Genomic DNA, 18,892 nt, shown 5'->3' on the forward strand with positions numbered 1-18,892 from the left:
CCTCAAACCATCCCCAAACCACTCCCAAAGCTCACCTGTGTGCTCACCTGTGTGCCCACCTGTGCCAGGTGTACGAGGAGCTGCAGGCCATTGGCGTGGCCACCGTGGAGCCTAAGGCCCCAAATCACCCCTAAACCACCCCCAGATTGTTCCCAAAGCTCACCTGTGTGCTCCCCTGGTCTCACCTGTGTGCCCACCTGTGCCAGGTGTACGAGGAGCTGCGGGCCATCGGCGCGGCCGCCGCGGAGCCCAAGGCCCCAAATCACCCCCAAACCACCCCCAAACCATCCCCAAACCACTCCCAAAGCTCCCCTGTGTGCTCCCCTGGTCTCCCCTGGTCTCCCCTGGTCTCACCTGTGTGCCCACCTGTGCCAGGTGTACGAGGAGCTGCGGGCCATCGGCGCGGCCGCGGCGGAGCCCAAGGCTCGGCGCATCCTGGCCGGGCTCGGCTTCAACCCCGAGATGCAGAACCGGGCGACCAGGAAGTTCTCGGGGGGGTGGAGGATGAGGGTCAGCCTGGCCAGGTGAGTGACCCCCACCCACCCACCCAGGTGAGGGAGGGAGGGACCCCCCAGGTGACACAGGGACCCCCCACGTGGCACAGGAACCCCCCAGGTGAAGATAGAACCCCCCAGGTGACACAGGGACCCCCCCAGGTGAGGGAAGGACCCCTCAGGTGACACAGGGACCCCCTGGGTGACGGTGGTACCCCCAGGTGAGGGAGGGACTCTCCAGGTGAGGGAGGGACCCCCCCCAAGTGAGGATGGGACCCCCAGGTGAGGGAGGGACCCCCCAGGTGAGGATGGGACTCTCCAGGTGAGGGAGGGACCCCCCCAAGTGAGGATGGGACCCCCAGGTGAGGGAAGGACTCCCCAGGTGACACAAGGAGCCCTCAGATTGAGGGAAGGACCCCCCAGGTGAGGGAGGGACCCCCAGGTGAGGGAGGGACCCCCGGGGTGAGGGAGGGACCCCCCAGGTGAGGGAGAAACCTCTCGGGTGAGGGAGGGACCCCCAGGTGACAGAGGGACCCTCCAGGTGAGGGTGGCACCCCCGGGTGACACAGGTGACTCCCCAGGTGACACAGAGACCCCCCAGGTTATGGTGGGATCCCCCAGATGAGGGAGGGACCCCCAGGTGAGGGAGGGACCCCCCAGGTGAGGGAGGGACCCCCCAGGTGACACAGGTGACCCCCCCCCGTGCAGGGCCCTGTTCATGGAGCCGACGCTGCTGATGTTGGATGAACCCACCAACCACCTGGACCTGAACGCAGTGATCTGGCTCAACAAGTGGGACTGGGGGGACTGGGGGGCACTGGGGGGGCTCTGGGGGGCACTGGGGGACACTGGGGGGACACTGGGGGGACAGGGGGGACACTGGGGGGGCACTGGGGGGACACTGGGGACACTGGGGACACTGGGGACACTGGGGACACTGGGGGGACAGGGGGGGACAGGGGGGACAGGGGGACAGGGGGGGGACACTGGGGGGACACTGGGGACACTGGGGGGACACTGGGGGGACACTGGGGGACACTGGGGACACTGGGGGGCACTGGGGACACTGGGGGACACTGGGGGGCTCTGGGGGGCACTGGGGACACTGGGGGGACACTGGGGGACCCGGGGTGGTCCCTGATCTCCCTCCCCCCGTTCCCAGTTACCTCCAGTCCTGGAAGAAAACCCTGCTGGTGGTTTCCCACGACCAGGGGTTCCTGGACGACGTCTGCACAGACATCATCCACCTGGACTCCCAGAGGCTGCACTACTACAGGGGCAACTACAGTGAGTGGGGGGCTGGAGGATCCCCCTGATCCCCCCAGATCCCCCCTGATCCCTCCTGATTCCCTTTGATCCCCCCTGATCCCCCCTGATCCACCTGGATCCCCCTGGATCCACCTGGACTCGCAGAGGCTGCACTACTACAGGGGCAACTACAGTGAGTGGGGGGCTGGAGGATCCCCCTGATCCCCCCAGATCCCCCCTGATCCCTCCTGATTCCCTTTGATCCCCCCCTGATCCCCCCTGATCCACCTGGATCCCCCTGGATCCACCTGGACTCGCAGAGGCTGCACTACTACAGGGGCAACTACAGTGAGTGGGGGGCTGGAGGATCCCCCGATCCCCCCAGATCCCCCCCAATCCCTCCTGATCCCCCTGATCCCTCTGGGTCTCTCTGGATCCTCCCTGATCCCTCCTGACGCCCCTGGATGCCCCTGGACTCCCAGAGGCTGCACTACTACAGGGGCAACTACAGTGAGTGGGGGGCTGGAGGATCCCCCCAGATCCTCCCTGATCCCTCTGGATCCCTCCCAATCCCCCCCAGATCCCCCCTGATCCCCCCTGACCCCCCCTGATCCCCCTGATGCACCTGGACTCCCAGAGGCTGCACTACTACAGGGGCAACTACAGTGAGTGGGGGGCTGCAGGGACCCCCCAGATCCCCCCTGATTCCTCTGGATCCCCCTGATCCCCTTGATCCCCCCTGATCGGTCTGGATCCTTCTGGATCCCCCCTGACCTCTCCTGACCCACCCCTGATCCCCCTGGATCTCCCCAGAACCCTCCTGGTGCCTCTACCCCCCCTGGATCTCCCCCCCCCCCAATTCCTGGGTGGAATCCAGGGCTGCAGTGACCCCCCTGACCCCGCCCTGACCTCTCAGATCCCACTGGATCCCCCCTGACCCCACTGGATCCCACTGGTTTCCCCCCCAGTTCCAGTACCCAGGGTGGGAATCCAGGGGGACCCGAGGCTGGAATGAGCCCCTTGACCCTCCCCGATCCCTCTGGATCCCCCTGGATCACCCCTGATCCCCCTGGATCCCTCCTGGTCCCCCTGGATCCCCCCTGATCCCCCTGGATTCCCCCTGATCCCCCTGGATCCCCCCTGATCCCCCTGGATGCCCCCTGATCCCCCTGGATCCCCCCTGATCCCCCTGGATCCTCCCTGATCCCCCTGGATGCCCCCTGGTCCCCCTGGATCCTCCCTGATCCCCCTGGATCCCCCCTGGTCCCCCTGGATGCCCCCTGATCCCCCTGGATCCCCCCTGATCCCCCTGGATCCCCCTGATCCCCCTGGATCCCCCTGATCCCCCTGGATCCTCCCTGATCCCCCTGGATCCTCCCTGATCCCCCTGGATCCCCCCTGGTCCCCCTGGATGCCCCCTGGTCCCCCTGGATCCCCCCTGGTCCCCCTGGATCCCCCCTGGATCCCCCTGATCCCTGGGCTGCCCCGCAGTGACCTTCAAGAAGATGTACCAGCAGAAGCAGAAGGAGCTGCTCAAGCAGTTTGAGAAGCAGGAGAAGAAGCTGCGGGACCTCAAGGCCGGGGGCAAATCCACCAAGCAGGCAGTGAGTGGGAGTGCTGGGAGCCACTGGGACACACTGGGACACACTGGGATCTGCTGGGAGACACTGGGATCTGCTGGGAGCCACTGGGACACACTGGGACACACTGGGAGCAACTGGGAGACACTGGGAGCCAGTGGGATCTGCTGGGACACACTGGGATCTACTGGGAGCAACTGGGAGACACTGGGAGCCAGTGGGATCTGCTGGGACACACTGGGATCTACTGGGAGACACTGGGAGTCACTGGGAGCCACTGGGAACCATTGGGAGCCACTGGGTTCCACTGGGAGCCACTGGGAGTCACTGGGAGCCACTGGGATCTGCTGGGAGCAACTGGGAGCCAGTGGGAGTCACTGGGAATCACTGAGAACCATTGGGAGCCACTGGGAGCCACTGAGATCCCCTGGGACCCACTGGGAACCACTGGGAGTCACTGGGATTTGCTGGGAGCCACCGGGAGCCACTGGGAGCCTCTGGGAGCTACTGGGAGTCACTGAGAGCTACTGGGAGCCACTGGGAGTCACTGGGATCTGCTGAGAGCAACTGGGATCCACTGAGATCTCCTGGGAGCCACTGGGAGCCACTGGGATCTACTGGGAGCCACTGGGACACACTGGGACACACTGGGAGTCACTGGGAGCCACTGGAAGCCACTGGGAACTATTGGGAGCCACTGGGATCCACTGGGAGCCACTGGGAGCCACTGAGATCTCCTGGGAGTCACTGGGAGCCACTGGGAGCCACTGGGAACCATTGGGAGCCACTGGGATCCACTGGGATCTGCTGGGAGCCACTGGGATCTACTGGGAGCCACTGGGATCTGCTGGGAGACACTGGGACACACTGGGAGTCACTGAGAGCCACTGGGAGTCACTGAGAGCCACTGGGATCTGCTGGGAGCTACTGGGAGCCACTGGGAGCTACTGGGAGTCACTGAGATCCCCTGGGACCCACTGGGAGCCACTGGGATCTGCTGGGAGCAACTGGGACCCACTGGGAGTCACTGGGATCCACTGGGAGCCACTGGGATCCACTGGGAGTCACTGGGACCCACTGGGAACCATTGGGAGCCACTGGGATCCACTGGGATCTGCTGGGAGCTACTGGGAGTCACTGGAGCCAGGTGTGGGGGGTTCCGTTGGATCCCAGGTTGGATCCCAGGTTGGATCCAGGTGGATCCCAGGGTGGATCCGGGTGGATTCCAGTGGATCCCAGGGTGGATCCCAGTGGATCCCAGTGGCTCCGTGCCCGTCCCCCCCCAGGAGAAGCAGACGAAGGAGGCCCTGACCCGGAAGCAGCAGAAGTGTCGCCGGAAGGCGCCGGACGAGGAGGCGGCCGAGGGGACGGAGCTGCTCAAACGGCCCCGCGAGTACATCGTGCGCTTCACCTTCCCCAACCCGCCCCCCCTGAGCCCCCCCATCCTGGGGCTGCACGGTATGGGGGGGCTGAGGGGTCATAGAGAGCATTTGGGGGGTCACAGGGGGATTTATGGGGTCACAGGGGGGATTTGGGGTGTTACAGGGGAGATTTGGAGGGTACATCGTGCGCTTCACCTTCCCCAACCCGCCCCCCCTGAGCTCCCCCATCCTGGGGCTGCACGGTATGGGGGGTTTGTGGGGTCACAGGGGGGGTTTGGGGGGTCACAGGGGGGGTTTGGGGGGTCACAGGGGGATTTATGGGGTCACAGGGGGGTTTATGGGGTCACAGGGGGGTTTATGGGGTCACAGGAGGGATTTACAGGGTCACAGGGGGGATTTATGGGGTCACAGGGGGGATTTATGGGGTCACTGGGGGGATTTATGGGGTCACTGGGAGGATTTATGGGGTCACAGGGGGGATTTATGGGGTCACAGGGGGGGTTTGGGGGGATTTTGGGGTGTTAGAAGAGGAGATTTTGGGGGCTGGGAGCCTCTAAATGGATGTTTAAGGGATAATTTGGAGGGATTTGGGGTGTTAGGGGAGGGTCCAGGGGGGATTTAGGGGGACTTTGGGGGCTTGGGGGGATTTTAGGGGGGTCTCAGGAGGGATTTTGGGGTGGTAGAGGGGGGTTTTGGGGGTGTCAGGTGTAATTTGGGGAGTCTCAGGAGGGATTTTGGGGAATTTTGGGAGTCCCAGGGCGTGTTTCGGGAGCTGGGGAGGGTTTTGGGGGTCTCAGGGATGACTCAGGGGGGGTCCCAGGGCTGATTTCGGGGGTCCCTCCCCCCCAATTCCCAGGGGTGGATTTCGGGTACGAGGGGCAGGAGCTGCTGTTCCGCAACCTGGACTTTGGGATCGACATGGAATCCCGAGGTGAGACCCCAAACAAACCCCCCCCCCACCCCACACAGCACTGGGGGGGCCCTGGAGACCCTACAATAACACAGGGTGCCCGGGACCCCCCCCCATTTTGTGTGTCCCCCCCCAGTTTGCATCGTGGGCCCCAACGGGGTCGGGAAGAGCACTTTGCTGCAGCTGCTCACGGGGGCCCTGACGCCGGTAGGGACCCCAAAATTTGGGGGGGGAGAGGCTTCAAAATATGGGGGGGACGAGCCTAAAAATGGGGGGGGAGACCCCCCAAAAAATGGGAAAGGAAACCCAAAAAAATGGGGAAAGAAAATCCCAAAAATGGGGAAAGAAAAATCCCCAAAATGGGGAAAGAAAAATCCCCAAAATGGGGAAAGAAAAATCCCCAAAATGGGGAAAGAAAAATCCCAAAAATGGGGAAAGAAAATCCCAAAAATGGGAGGAATAAACTCAGACAGGGGGGGGGGGGAGAACACTCAGAAATGGGGGAAAACCACCCAAAAATGGGGAAAAACACCCCAAAATGGGGGTAAAACGCCCTAAAATTGGGGTAAAACACCCAAAAATGGGGAAAAACACCCAAAACTGGGGTGGGGCCTCAGTCTGGGGGGAGGCCTCGGAATTTTGGGGCTCCCTGGGGGGTTTTGGGGTCTCTCAGTAAAGGGAGACCCTACAAAAACAAATCCCCCCTGGGGAAGGGTTTTGGGGGGTCCTGGGAATTTTGGGGGGGCGGGGGCAGTTTGGGGAGACTCCCCTGGGTGAAGGGGGGGGTCTGGGGAGGGTTTTTGGGGGATTTTGCCCTAAAAAGCCCCAAATTTCTCTTCCAGCTGCGGGGGCAGATGCGCAGGAACCACCGGCTGGTGAGGGGGGCGTGGCCTCAGTGGGTGTGGTCACCGGGTGGGTGTGGCCGGTCTGGGTGTGGTCCCAAAGAGGGTGGAGCTGCTACAGGGGAGGGTGTGGCCTGAAAGGGGGCGTGGCCTCAGGAGCAGCTGATTAATTAAACATGAAAGGGGTGGAGCTTTTAGGAGGGGTGTGGCCCAAAAGGGCATGGTCTTATAGGAGAGAGGACAGGAAGGGGTGGAGCCTACAGGGGTGTGGCCCGATGGGGGCGTGGGCCCCACTTTGTGAGTGTGGCCACACCTCCCCACGTGGGTGTGTCCCAGGTGGGCGTGTCTCACCTGGGCGTGGCCCGGGTGTGTCCCAGGTGGGTGTGTCCCAGGTGGGTGTGTCCCAGGTGGGTGTGCCCTGGGTGTGTCCCAGTGGGTGTGTCCCAGTGGGTGTGTCCAAGTGGGTGTGTCCCAGGTGGGTGTGTCTGCCCTGGGCGTGTCCCTGACCCCTCCCCTCTCCCCGCCCCGCAGAAGGTGGGGTTCTTTAACCAGCAAGCCCAGGGGTGGGCGTGTCCCAGGTGGGTGTGTCCTGGGTGCATCCCAGCTGTGTCCCAGCTGGGTGTGTCCCAGCTGGGTGTGTCCCAGGTGGGTGTGACCCAGTGGGCGTGTCCCAGGTGGGTGTGTCCCAGGTGGGTGTGTCCCAGATGGGTGTGTCCCAGGTGGGTGTGTCCCAGGTGGGCGTGTCCCTGACCCCTGCCCTCCCCCCCCGCAGAAGGTGGGGTTCTTTAACCAGCAGGCCCAGGGGTGGATGTGTCCTGGGCGTGTCCTGGGTGTGTCCCGGGTGTGTCCCAGGTGGGCGTGTCCCAGGTGGGTGTGTCCCAGGTGGGTGTGTCCCTGACCCCTCCCCTCCCCCCCCGCAGAAGGTGGGGTTCTTTAACCAGCAGGCGGCCGAGCAGCTGCGATTGGAGGAGACGGCGGCCGAATTCCTGCAGAGGAGCTTCAACCTCCCCCACCAGGACGCCCGGAAGTGCCTCGGCCGCTTCGGCCTCGAGGGCCACGCCCACACCCTGCAGATCGCCAAGCTCTCGGGTGGGCGGGGCTAACTGTGAGGGGGTGGGGCTATCTCAGGGAAAGGACCACGCCCACACCCTGCAGATCGCCAAGCTCTCGGGTGGGCGGGGCTGTTGGAGAGGGGGCGGGGCTATTGGGGAGAGGCGGGGCCTGAGGGAAAGGGGTGGGGTTAGAGAGAAGGGGTGTGGCTTGAAAAGGGGCGTGGCTTGAAATGAGTGGGTGTGGTCAGAGTGAAAGAAGACAGGGTTGGATATAAGGGGGTGGGGTTCGAGTGAAAGGGGGCAGGGCTAGAGGGAAAGGGGTGGGGTTAGAGGGAAAGAGGGGGTGGAGCCATGCCGGGGTGGGCGTGGCTTCCCAACCCAAGCCCCTCCTCCCCCCCAGGCGGGCAGAAGGCCCGGGTGGTCTTTGCCGAACTGGCCTGTCGGGAGCCCGACGTGCTCATCCTGGTGAGTGGGGGCGTGGCTAGTGGGGCTGGGGGCGTGGCCAATGGGCGGAGGGGCGTGGCCAAGGCTCCCCTGGACACACCTGGATCCCAAAATCCCCCCCGACCCCCCCCAGGACGAGCCCACCAACAACCTGGACATCGAGTCCATCGACGCCTTGGCCGACGCCATCAACGACTACAAGGGGGGTGAGTCCGGGGGGAGGGCGGGGATTGGGGGGACAGGGTGACGTCATGGGGGCGTCGTGGTGACGTCATGGTGATGTCATGATGATATCGTGATGGTGTTGTGGTGATGTCATGAGGATGTCACAATGATGACGTGGTGTCACGATGACATCGTGATGGTGTGATAACGATGTGATGTCGTGATGATGGCATCGTGATGTTGTGATGATGTCATAGTGGTGGTGATGGTGATGATGGTGATGATGACGATGATGACGATGATGATGTCATCAGCCAGACCAACGGCCAGCTCTGGCTGGGCGGGGGGGGTGTGGCAGAACTGTGGGGGTGGGACAGTTTGATCATGACATCGCTCGGACATTGTGATGATGTCACGATGATGTCACGATGACGTCACGATGACGTCACGATGATCACTCTGCTGCTGATTACGTCACCACCGAGACCAACCTGCTGGCTGGGGGTGGGGGGGGGACACGGGGGTGGGGGGGGGTTATGGTCTGGTTGCGACGCCGCCGTGACGTCCCCGTGACGTCCCCGTGATGTCACGGCAGCGGTGATCGTGGTGAGCCACGACGCTCGGCTCATCACCGAGACCAACTGCCAGCTGTGGGTGGTGGAGGAGCAGGGCCTGAGCCAGATCGACGGAGACTTCGACGACTACAAGCGGGAGGTGCTCGAGGCCCTCGGCGAGGTCGTCGTGCACCGGCCCCGGGAGTGACCCCGGGGGGCAACGGGGGGACCTGGAGGGGATTCCCTGGGAATGAAAGGATCTGGAGGGGCTTCTCTGGGAATCAAAGGCCCTGGAGGGGCTTCTCTGGGAATAAAGAGAGCTGCTGGAGCAACAGCAACGTGCAGTGACTGACGTGCTTTGGGGTCGGAGGGAACGCCCTGGGCACAGCCCCGGCCCCCCCCCAGTCCCGAAATTCCGGAGGTCCCAGAATTCCCACTCGTGGGAGATCCCACCTTTCCCTCCCTCCCCCTTATTTCCCAAAATTCCCACTCTCGTGGATCCAAAGCTTCCCTCGGGAGACCCCAAAATTCCCTCAGCAGTTCCGAAAATTCCCACTCTCTGCGGATCCCAAAACTTCCCTCGGGAGACCCCAAAATTCCCTCAGTATTTCCAAAAAGTCCCCTCAGCAGTTCCTAAAATTCCCACTCTCTGTGGATCCCACAATTCCTTCAGCAGATTCCCCCAATCCCTCCTCCCGGGAGATCCCAAAATTCCCTCAGCAGTTCCTAAAACTCCCCCAGATCCCCCAATTCCCACCCCAAATCCCCCCCAGCGACACCAGAACTCCGGGATTTTGGTTTTCTCCAACAAGTTTATTATTAATGTACAAAATATACAAAAGGGGGAGGGGCTTTTCCGGGGGGGGCCCCTCCCCCAGGCCAAGTTTTCACAGAAAACAGCGTCCGGCGCAGGCCCCTCCCCCCCAAACCCCCCCAAATCCACCAAACCCCCCCCAAAAAAACCCCTCGGCGGCGGCGGCGACTGTGGGGGGAGGGGCGGCGGCAAAGGGGGGGTTGGGGGGGGTTGGAGGGTGGGGGAGGGGCAGGTTTGGACCCATGGGGGGGTTGGGGGGGGAGGGGCAGCAGCTTTTTGACCCCTGGGGGGTGAATTTAAATTTGGGGGGGGGGGGGGAGGGCAGATTTAAAATTTGGGGGTGAATTTGGGGGTAGATGTGAATTGTGGGGGGAAATTTAAATCTGGGGGCTGAATTGGGGATTAATTAATTAATTAATGACCACGAGGGGGTAATTACCCCTTGGGGGGGGTGTCACCCCTTGGGGGGGTGTTGTCACCCCTGGGGGGGTCCAGCCCCCCACAAAAAAGAGTAATTCCCCCCCCCCCGGGGGTATTTCTGCCCCATAAATTGCCCATTTTACCCCCAAAAAATGGCCGTTTCTGCCCCAAAAGTTGATGTTTTTGCCCCAAGGGGGGGAGTTTTCACCCCACAGGTCAATAATTCCCCCCCCCCTGTGATACTTCTACCCCATAAATGAGAATTTCCACCCCTGGAGGGGCCATTTCTGCTCCTCTGGGGGTTTTCACGCCCCCAAAATTGATGATTTTTGCCCCCCCCCAAATGATTATTTCCGCCCCAAAATTCAGAATTTACCCCCCAGGGTGGTCATTTTTGCCCCAATAAATGACAATTCCTGCCCCCAAAAGGACAATTTGTACCCCCAGGGGATTAATTTCCACCCCATAAATAACAAATTTCCACCCCAAAAATGCCAATTTCTGTCCCCAGATGTGATTCCTGCCCCTGGGGGGGGGATTTCCCACCCCATAAATAGCAATTCCTGCCCCTGGGAAGGGGCATTTCCAGCCCATAAATGACAATTTCTGCCCCCAAAGTGTCAATTCCTGCCCCTGGGGGTGTCCTTTTTCCCCCTGGGGGTGTCACTTTTGCCCTTCCAGAGCCACTTTCCCCCCCCCAAACCCCCCCCTTTCCTCCCCCCCCCCCGGGAGGCCAATCCCCCCCCGGTGGGGAGGGATCCGGGGGGGCCCCCAGAGGAGGAGGGGGAGGAGGGGGAGGAGGGGGAGGAGGGCAGGGGGGGGGAGGCAGGTCGGGGGCAGCGCCGGGGGCTCCGCAGAGGCCTCACAGAAGCCATAAAAGAGGAGGAGGGGGGTTTCTGGGGGGTCAGGGCAGGGGGGGGCCGTTGACGCCGGGGTGGTAGAAGGCACAGTTGTTCTCGTACCTGCAGCTGCCCTTGAGCATGAAGTGGCGACAGACGGCGCGGCTCGACATGTCTGGGGGAGACAAAAGGGGGGGGGGGCGCGTCAGGCGCCGGCCCCGGCCCCGGGGGGGCCCCAAAACGGCCCCAGGACGGCCCCAAAACAGCCCCGGGGAGGGGGGGGCCCAAAACGGCCCCAGAACGGCCCCAAAACGGCCCCAAAACGGCGAAGGCTCCGGGGGGAGAGGGAGGAGGAAGAGGAGGAGGAGGAGGAGGAGGAGGGGGAGGGAAGGGGGTGAGGGACCCCCCGTGGGGGGTGAGGGGGGTGGGGGGGGCTGATCCTCGGCCTGAGGGGGAATTGGGGGGGATCCAGGGGGTGAGATCCAAACTCCTGATCCCAGAGGGGGAATGGATGGGGCTGAACCCCACGGATCCTGATCCCAGAGGGGGAATGGATTCCCACTGATCCTCACGTGGGAATGGAGGGAGGGATCCAGGGGGCTGAGCCCCAAAGATCCTGATCCCAGTGTGGGAATGGATGGTTGGATCCATGGGACTGAACCCCATGGATCCTGATCCCAGCGGTGGGAATGGATGGTTGGATCCATGAGACTGAGCCCCAAAGATCCCGATCCCAATGGTGGGAATGCAGGGCTGGATCCATGGAGCTGAGTTCTGGATCCGTGGGGCTGGATGGACCCACAGGGCTGAGCCCCACAGGACCCCACTAATCCTGATCCTAATGTGGGAAAGGAGGGATGGATCCATAGAGCTGAGTCCCACAGATCCCTGTCCTAACTCTGGATGGATCTGTAAGTCTGGTTCTGGACCTATGGGGTTGAGCCCCACAGATCCCTGTCCTAACTTCAGGGGGCCTGGATGGATCCGTGGGTTTGGCTCTGGATCCACGGGGTTATGACCCCACAGGACTCCAACCCTTGTCCCAGCCCTGGGAGTGGATGAATGGATCCACAGGAGCCCCATGGGCCCCTGATCCCTGGCCTAACCCTGGGGGGTGGATGGATCCAGGGGACTGAGCCCCACAGATCCCTGTCCTAAATCTGGGAGTGGATGGATGGATCCAGGGGACTGAGCCCCACGGATCCCTGTCCCAACCCTGGGAGTGGATGGATGGATCCACAGGGCAGAGCCCCAGAGATCCCTGTCCTAACGGTGGGGGGGTGGATGGACCTGTGGGGCTGAGTCCAACAGGACCCCAAACCCTGTCCTAACCCTGGGGGTGGATGGATGGCTGGCTGGATCCGGGGGGTTGAGCCTGACAGGCCCCCAATCCCTGTCCTACCCTGGGAGAGGACGGATGGATGGATGGATGGATGGAAGGATCTGTGGGGCTGAGCCCCCTGGGTGCTCAGTTCTAGTCCCCCCCTAGAACTGCTCCCAACTCCCCCGCTGCTCCCCCCGGAGCCCAACTACAACTCCCAGCACCCCTTGCTGCCCCTGCAGCCGAACTGCAGTTCCCATCATGCCTTGCTGCTGAGCCAAGGCCCAGCTGCCTTCCCTAAATTTGGTTTTAGGCCCCCCCGAGGCCGAACTACAGCTCCCAGCATGCTCAGTGCCAGGCCTAGGGCTGGTTTTAACCCCCTCCTGGAGCTGCCTTTTAGTTCTTACTGGGCCCCACGGCCTGCCCTTCAGACCTGGTCTTATCTCCCAGTATGCCCGGGGGGGGCTGAACTACAGCTCCCAGCATGCCTTGCGGTCGGGCCCAACTCCCAGCATGCTCTGCTGTCCCCCTTAAAACTAGTTCCATCTCCTGTCCTGCCCCCTCAGAAGCCAAACTACAACTCCCGGCATGCCCTGCGAGCAACACTGTGACAGAACTACAGCTCCCGGCGTGCCTTGCGGTCCCCCATAGACTGAACTACAACTCCCGGCATGCCTTGAGGCCATGCCGTTGCCTGAACTACAGCTCCCAGCATGCCCCGCGGCCAGCCTGGGGGACAGGCCCCAACAGCCGCCATGTTGGGGGGTCCTTTGGGGTCCCTCGGCCATTTTGGGGGGCTGAGGGGGATCCTTTGGGGTCCCTCAGGCCTTACAGGGGGTCCCTCGTTCCCATCCAGCCCTGGAGCCGTTTTGGGGAGGGGTCTCCTCAGCCATTTTAGGGGGGGTCTCTCACCCCCTCACAGTTGAGGGGGGGGTCTCTCCCTTCCCTCCCGGTTGTGAGGGGGGGGTCTTTCGCCCCCATCTCAGTAATGGGGGGGTCGCTCCATTGTTTGGGGGTCCCTCCGCATGGGGGGGGTCCCTCAGCCATTTTGGGGAGGGGGGTTGGTGTCCCTCAGTCCCCTCCTGCTCTGCAGCCACTTTGGGGGGGTCCCTCACACCCCTGCAGTTGTGAGGGGGGGTCCCTCTCTCCTCTGTAGCCATTCTGGGGGGGGGGTCCCTCACTCCTCTCCTGCCCTGCAGCCATTTTGGGGGGGGTCCCTCACACCCCCGCAGTTGTGAGGGGGGGTCCCTCTCTCCTCTGCAGCCGTTTCGGGGGGTTCCTCCCCCCTCTCCTACCCCTCAGCCGCCATGGGGGGGGTCTCCTCTCGCCCCTAAAGCCCCATGGGGGGCCGGCGCCAGTCGGGCCCCCCCCTGCCCCAAGGCCCGGGGGGCTCCAGGGGGTGGTGTGGGGGGGGCGGGGGGGGCGGAGGGGGCTCCCCTCCACCGCCCCCCCTCCAGCGGGGAGGGGGCAGGAAGGGCGGGGGGGGTGGCGGGGGCGGGGAGGGGGCACCCACGGGCCCCTCCCAAGCGGGGCCGGGCCCCCCCCAGAGCCAGGGCCCCCCCCCGCATTTACCTCCGCCGTGGGGGCCCCGGGGGGGGGGCGGGTGGTCTCCGGGGTGGCCTCTGCCGTGCTCGCCGTGGGGGCCCCCCCGAGACCCTCCTCCTCCTCCTCCGCCGCCGCCATTGGGGGGGGGGGGCCCCCCGCTGCGCCCCCCGCCCCCCCCCCGGCAGCGATAGGGGGGTTCGGCGCCGCTGCGGCCCCGGGGCCGGTGGAAAGGGCCCCCCCCTCGCATCCCGCCGCCTCCTCCGGGGGGGCCCCCGCGCAGGGACCCCCCCCCGCCGCCCCCGTCGGGGCCCTCCCAGAAGTCCCCTCCTCGCTGGGGGGGTGGGGGAGGCCCCAAGAGTCGGGGACCCCCCGGCATCCCCGGGGGCAGGCCCGGACCCCCCCCGCCGCCGCCGCCGCCGTGGGGGCCTGTGGGGGGAGAGAGAGAGAGAGAAAAGGGGGGGTTAGAGGGCATTTGGGGGGTTTGGGGGTGTTAGGGGAGATTCAGGGAGCTTTGGGGGTGTTAGAGGGGATTTGAAGGGTTTTGGGGCTCTTAGGGGAGATTCAGGGGGGCTTTGGGGGTGTTAGAGAGGATTCAAGGGGCTTTGGGGGTAAGGGGAGATTTGGGCGGGCTCTGGTGGGGTTAGAGGGGATTCCAGGGGTTTTGGGGGGTTAGGGGAGATTTGGGGGGCTCGGGGGGGTTTTGGGGAGGGGTCTTACCTGGCATGGGCCCCCCCGGGGGGAAGTGCTGCATCTTGGGGCCCGGTGGGAAGCCGTTCATGGGGCCGGGGCCCAGCAGGCCGTGGGGCACTGGGGGGGGGAAAGGGGGGTCAGAGAAGGAGGGACCCCCACCCAGAGACCACCCCCGGGCAGGGGGAGGGGGCCAGGGGCACCCCCAGGCTGGGGGGTGGTCAGGGGTCTGAGGGTTCACCCTCCACCCCCCCCGAGGTGACCCCAAGTTAAGGGACCCCCTCCCAAGTCACCCCAATTTAAGGGGAAACCCCCCTTGGGTCACCCCAATTCAAGGGGGTCACCCCAATTTAAGGGGATCTCCCCCAGGTCACCCCCCCCTCCAAGGGGCGACCCCCAGAACTTGTTCCCAAATGAAGGGGTCCCCAAATCCTCCAAAGTCACCTCAATTTTAGGTGATTCTCTCCCATGTCACCCCAATTTAAAGGAGACCTCCCCAAGGTCACCCCAGTTTAAAGGGGACCTCCCCAAAGTGACCCCAATTTAAGGGAATTTTGGGGAATGCCCCCCTCTGTCACCCCAATTTCAGGGGGCTCCTCCCAAAGTTAAGAGACCCCCCCAGGGTCACCCCCATTCAAGGGGGTCACCCCAATTTATGGGAGTCCCCGAGGTCACCCCCATTGAAGGGGTTCCCAAATCCGTGTCACCCCAAGGGACACTCGAGGGTCACCGACAACGACCACAAACTACGGGGATGTGGAACCCCCCCAACAGGACATGGGGGTTGTCCCCAAATTTGGGGAACCCCCAAGAGCCCCCAGGTCACCCCAGAGGGGGTGAAGGGGTCCCCAACTGTCCCCAGACCCAAAGGACCCCCAATATCCCCCCTGTCACCACCAAGGGGGAGGGGACACGGCCCCCCCTTCCCTGTCACCCCCCAGGAGAGGGGACAGGTCCTCAGGGGTCCCCAAGGTCACCCCAGGTCACCCTCCCAGGTCACAGCCCAGGGACCCCCCCCTTGTCACCCTGAGATGGGGGACAGTGCCCCCAAAGTGTCCCCAAGCCAAGGACACCCCATGGCCCTGCTGGGACAGGTGACAATGTCCCCAAGGTGTCCCCAAGCCAAGAGCACCCCGAGACCCCTATCAGGGCACGGGACAGTGACCCCAACAGTGACCCCAAAGTGTCCCCAAGCCAAGGACACCCCCAAGTCCCCCCAGAGTAGGTCCAAGAGGGACCCCCTGGAGCAGGTGACAGTGTCCCCAAAGTGTCCCCAAGGCCAGGGCAGCCCCACAGGGACCAGGGACAGTGTCCCCAACAGTCCCCTGAGTGTGTCCCCAAAATCCCTGTCAGGTCCCTGGACAGTGTCCCCAACCCCAGGACACCCCCCTGTCCCCAGCTGGAGCAGTGACACTGTCCCCAGCCCTGTCCCCAACCCCAGGACACCCTGAGACCCCCAGCAGGGCACTGGACATTGTCCCCAGCTGTGTCCCCATGTCCAGGACATCCCAACATCCCCCTCAGGGGTGGTGACACTGTCCCCAGCTGTCCCCTCACCGTGTCCCCCCTGGGGCTGGTGACATTGTCCCCGAGGTGTCCCCAAGCCAAGGACACCCCTAAGTCACCCCTGGGGCTGGTGACACTGTCCCCGAGGTGTCCCCAAGGTGTCCCCAAGCCCCCACCTCCCTCAGGCCCTTCCAGCTGCTCATAGAGGGGGCTCCCTGTTGTGTCCCCTCCAGGTGACCCCGGGGTGTCCCCCAGTGTCCCTGGTGTCCCCCTCCTGTCCCCCAATGTCCCCCCCTGTCCCCAGGTGTCCCCTCACCTCCGCTGGGCCCCCCCGGGGGCTGGGCCTGCAGGTTCCCCAGCAGGTGTTTGATTTTATCCGAATAATCGGGTTGTTTGAGCAGCTCCTCGGCCTTGTGCCCGCTGGGACCGCCCTGGGATGGGGGGAGAGGAAAAAATGGGGGTGAGGGGGGGAAAAAAGGGGGTCTCCCCTTCTGTCCTGCTCCCCACACACACACACACACACACAATTTTGGGGTGCCCTGGGTGTGTGACACTCCTCACAATTTTTGGGATTCCCCAATTCGGGGGTTCCCCCCAAACTTTGGGGTGTCCCTGATGGAGGTGGGTGACTCCCCCTCCCCCTCCCCAAATTCGGGGGTCCCCAGTTCAGGGGTTCCTATGATGGGGGTGTGTGACCTCCTCCTCCTGTTTTTGGGGTGCCTTAATTTTGGGTGCTACCATGATGGAGGTGTGTGACCCCCCCCCGCAAAGTCTGACACCCCTCCCTCCCCATTTTTGGGGGTCACCAATTCAGGGATTCCCATCACAGGGGTGTATGACACTCCCCATTTTTGAGGGTCCCCAACTCAAGGGTTCCCATGATGGGGTGTGTGACCCCCCTCATTTTTGGGGGTTCCCATGACGGGGCTGTGTGACCCTCCCCATCCTCCCCCATTTTTGGGGTCCCCTCTTACCATGATGGAGGTGAGGATCTCCTGCATGTTGATGGGGGCGTTGGGGGGGGGTCCTGGGGGGCCTTTGCCAGCCCCCACACTCCCCATCAGGTTGGCCAACACCGGCGGCAGCTTCGCCCCCGCCCCGGGGTCCGGAGAGGCCGCGGCATTCCCGGGATCCAGCCCCTCGGGATAGGCCCCATCCTCACCAGAGCAGTCCTGGGGGGCACAGGGGGGATCAGGGGGGCTGGGGAGGGGTTTGGGGGGGGTTAGAGGGTGTTTTCGGGGGGTTTTGGGGACTCACCTCGTCCATGGGGATCAGTTTGGGTGGAAGTGGCTCATAGGATTCCGGGTCGGGCTCGTGGGGGCTGTCAGGAATGCTGGGGGGGAAAAGGGGGGAAAAAGGGGTCAGGGGGTCCCAGCCGGCTCCAGAGGCACAGCTTTGGAGCCCCAGATCCACAGGGACCCCCAGACCTGGATCCTTGGATCCTCAGATACCCACGTGTACCCAAATCCAGATCCCTGGATCCTGAGGGATTCCCAGCTCTGGATGCTCAGATTCCCACATATCCCAGAGCTCTGGATCCCAGTGTCCCAAAACTGGCTCCCAATTCACGCCTAAATGGCTCCTGATTCATCTCAAAGGAGCTCTCAAATCACCCCAAAATAGTGCCCAAATCGCCTCAAAATGGCGCTGGAATCACCTCAAAATGGCGCCCGAATCGCCTCAGAATGGTACCCGAATCACCTCAAAATGGCACCCAAATCACCCCAAAATGGCGCCCAAATCCCCCTCATAAATCCCTGGCGCTGGACAATCGAGACACCGAGAATTCCGGGCCGTTCCCCCCCTCCCCAGCCCCCCGGGCCTCCCGTACCTCTCCTTGGAGAGGAAGATCTCCTGCAGGATGCCCTTGACGCGCTCGGCCTGCGTGAAGCGCTCGCGGCTGCCGCTGCCCGGCACGACCAGCGGGGCCGGCAGGTCCAGGGCCTTGGGGTAGGCCCAGGGCACCTTCTCCTCCATGGAGTCGTGGCTGAGGCGCCGCGCCGTCTCGAAGGCGTGACGGTCCTTCAGCATCTCCCGCTTGGCCGCCTCCCCAAAGTCCTTGATCTTGTTCACGTTCACTGTGGGGAAACGGCAGAGGTCAGGGATGGGGTTTGGGGGGTTGGGATTTTTGGGGGGTCCCGGGGACACATTGTTCTGTTTTGTCTGGCTTGAAGTGTTCACAAAATGGCGTGCAAAGGGTCCCCAAAATGGGACTCAAAAGGTTCCAAAATGGCCTCCAAAGCATTCTCAAAATGGCCCTCAAAGGGTCCCAAAACAGCCCCCAGAGCATTCTAAAAATGGTCCTCAAAGGGTCCCAAAATGGCCCTCAAAGAGTTCTCAAAATGGCCCTCGAAGAGCCCCAAAAAAGGGACTCAAAGCATTTCCAAAATGGTCCCCAAAAAGGGACTCAAATGGTTCCCAAAATGGGACCCAAAGGGTTCCAAAAAAGGGATTTAAAGTGTTCCCCAAATGGCCCCCAAAGTGTTCTCAAAATGGCCCTCAAAGGGTCCCAGAAAAGGGACTCAAAGAGGTCTCAAAACAGTCCCCAAAAAGGTACGCAAATGGTTCCCAAAATGGCGCCCAAAGTTTCCCCAAGAAGGGACACAAAGTCCCTCAAAAAAAGCACAAAATGTTGCCAAAAAGACCCTCAAAGGGTCCCAGGGGGATTGGAAGGGATCTGTGGGGTCAGGGTGGGCTCTCACCGCGCTCGGTCTCGTCCAGCTCAAAGTAGAAATACTCCCTCAGCCGGGCCTCGTCCGGCCACGACACCGTCTTCTTCTTGCGGGGCCGGCGCGGGGCCGGACCCCCCTCCGAGGGGGCATCGGGGCCCTTGGGGTCACCCCCGGCCTCTGCCGAGCCTGGGGGGCACACGGGGGGGGGTCAGACGTGAGGGGACACCAAACACGGGGGGTTTGACCCCAAAACGGCACCCGAGCGTTCCTAAAATGGCGTCCAAAGGGTTCCCAAAATGGCTGCCAGGGTGTTTCCAAAAAAGGGACACGCACTGACCCCCAAATGGCTCCCGGAGCGTTCCCAAAATGGCACCAAATTGTCCCAAAAGGGACACAGTGACCCCCAAATGGCTGCCA

At 63.2% G+C, this 18,892-nt stretch overlaps 2 protein-coding genes across 3 annotated transcripts in view; one reads left to right on the plus strand and one right to left on the minus strand.

The window, feature by feature from the left end:
* Positions 1–68: 68 nt before the first annotated feature.
* Positions 69–9,005, plus strand: ABCF1 (ATP binding cassette subfamily F member 1; the record flags this gene model as incomplete). The annotated part of the gene is made up of 14 exons (XM_032677532.1): positions 69–104; positions 207–254; positions 376–524; positions 1,203–1,286; positions 1,657–1,781; positions 3,234–3,346; positions 4,609–4,780; positions 5,561–5,635; positions 5,751–5,821; positions 6,457–6,489; positions 7,377–7,545; positions 7,909–7,973; positions 8,086–8,158; positions 8,713–9,005. Coding segments are annotated over 14 exons (1,380 nt in total), but the record flags the coding sequence as incomplete, so codon positions are not given.
* PPP1R10 (protein phosphatase 1 regulatory subunit 10) overlaps positions 1,366–18,892 on the minus strand; it is a 28,943-nt gene continuing 11,416 nt past the window's right edge. Inside the window, exons 13-21 of one of the 2 annotated variants that reach the window (XM_032677529.1) lie at positions 18,506–18,661; positions 17,635–17,881; positions 17,061–17,136; positions 16,778–16,975; positions 16,120–16,234; positions 14,328–14,417; positions 13,638–14,036; positions 10,807–10,919; positions 1,366–1,394 (exon numbers count right to left, since the gene is read on the minus strand). In XM_032677529.1, the coding sequence (XP_032533420.1) occupies positions 10,810–10,919; positions 13,638–14,036; positions 14,328–14,417; positions 16,120–16,234; positions 16,778–16,975; positions 17,061–17,136; positions 17,635–17,881; positions 18,506–18,661 (1,391 nt within the window). In that variant the 3' untranslated portion in view covers positions 1,366–1,394; positions 10,807–10,809. Of the gene's footprint in view, positions 1,395–10,680; positions 10,920–13,637; positions 14,037–14,327; positions 14,418–16,119; positions 16,235–16,777; positions 16,976–17,060; positions 17,137–17,634; positions 17,882–18,505; positions 18,662–18,892 lie in introns of those variants that run through there. The other variant, XM_032677528.1, reaches the window with a different exon arrangement.

The sequence above is a fragment of the Chiroxiphia lanceolata genome, unplaced genomic scaffold, assembly GCF_009829145.1.
Source record: "Chiroxiphia lanceolata isolate bChiLan1 unplaced genomic scaffold, bChiLan1.pri scaffold_62_arrow_ctg1, whole genome shotgun sequence".
NCBI classification, from domain to species: domain Eukaryota; kingdom Metazoa; phylum Chordata; class Aves; order Passeriformes; family Pipridae; genus Chiroxiphia; species Chiroxiphia lanceolata.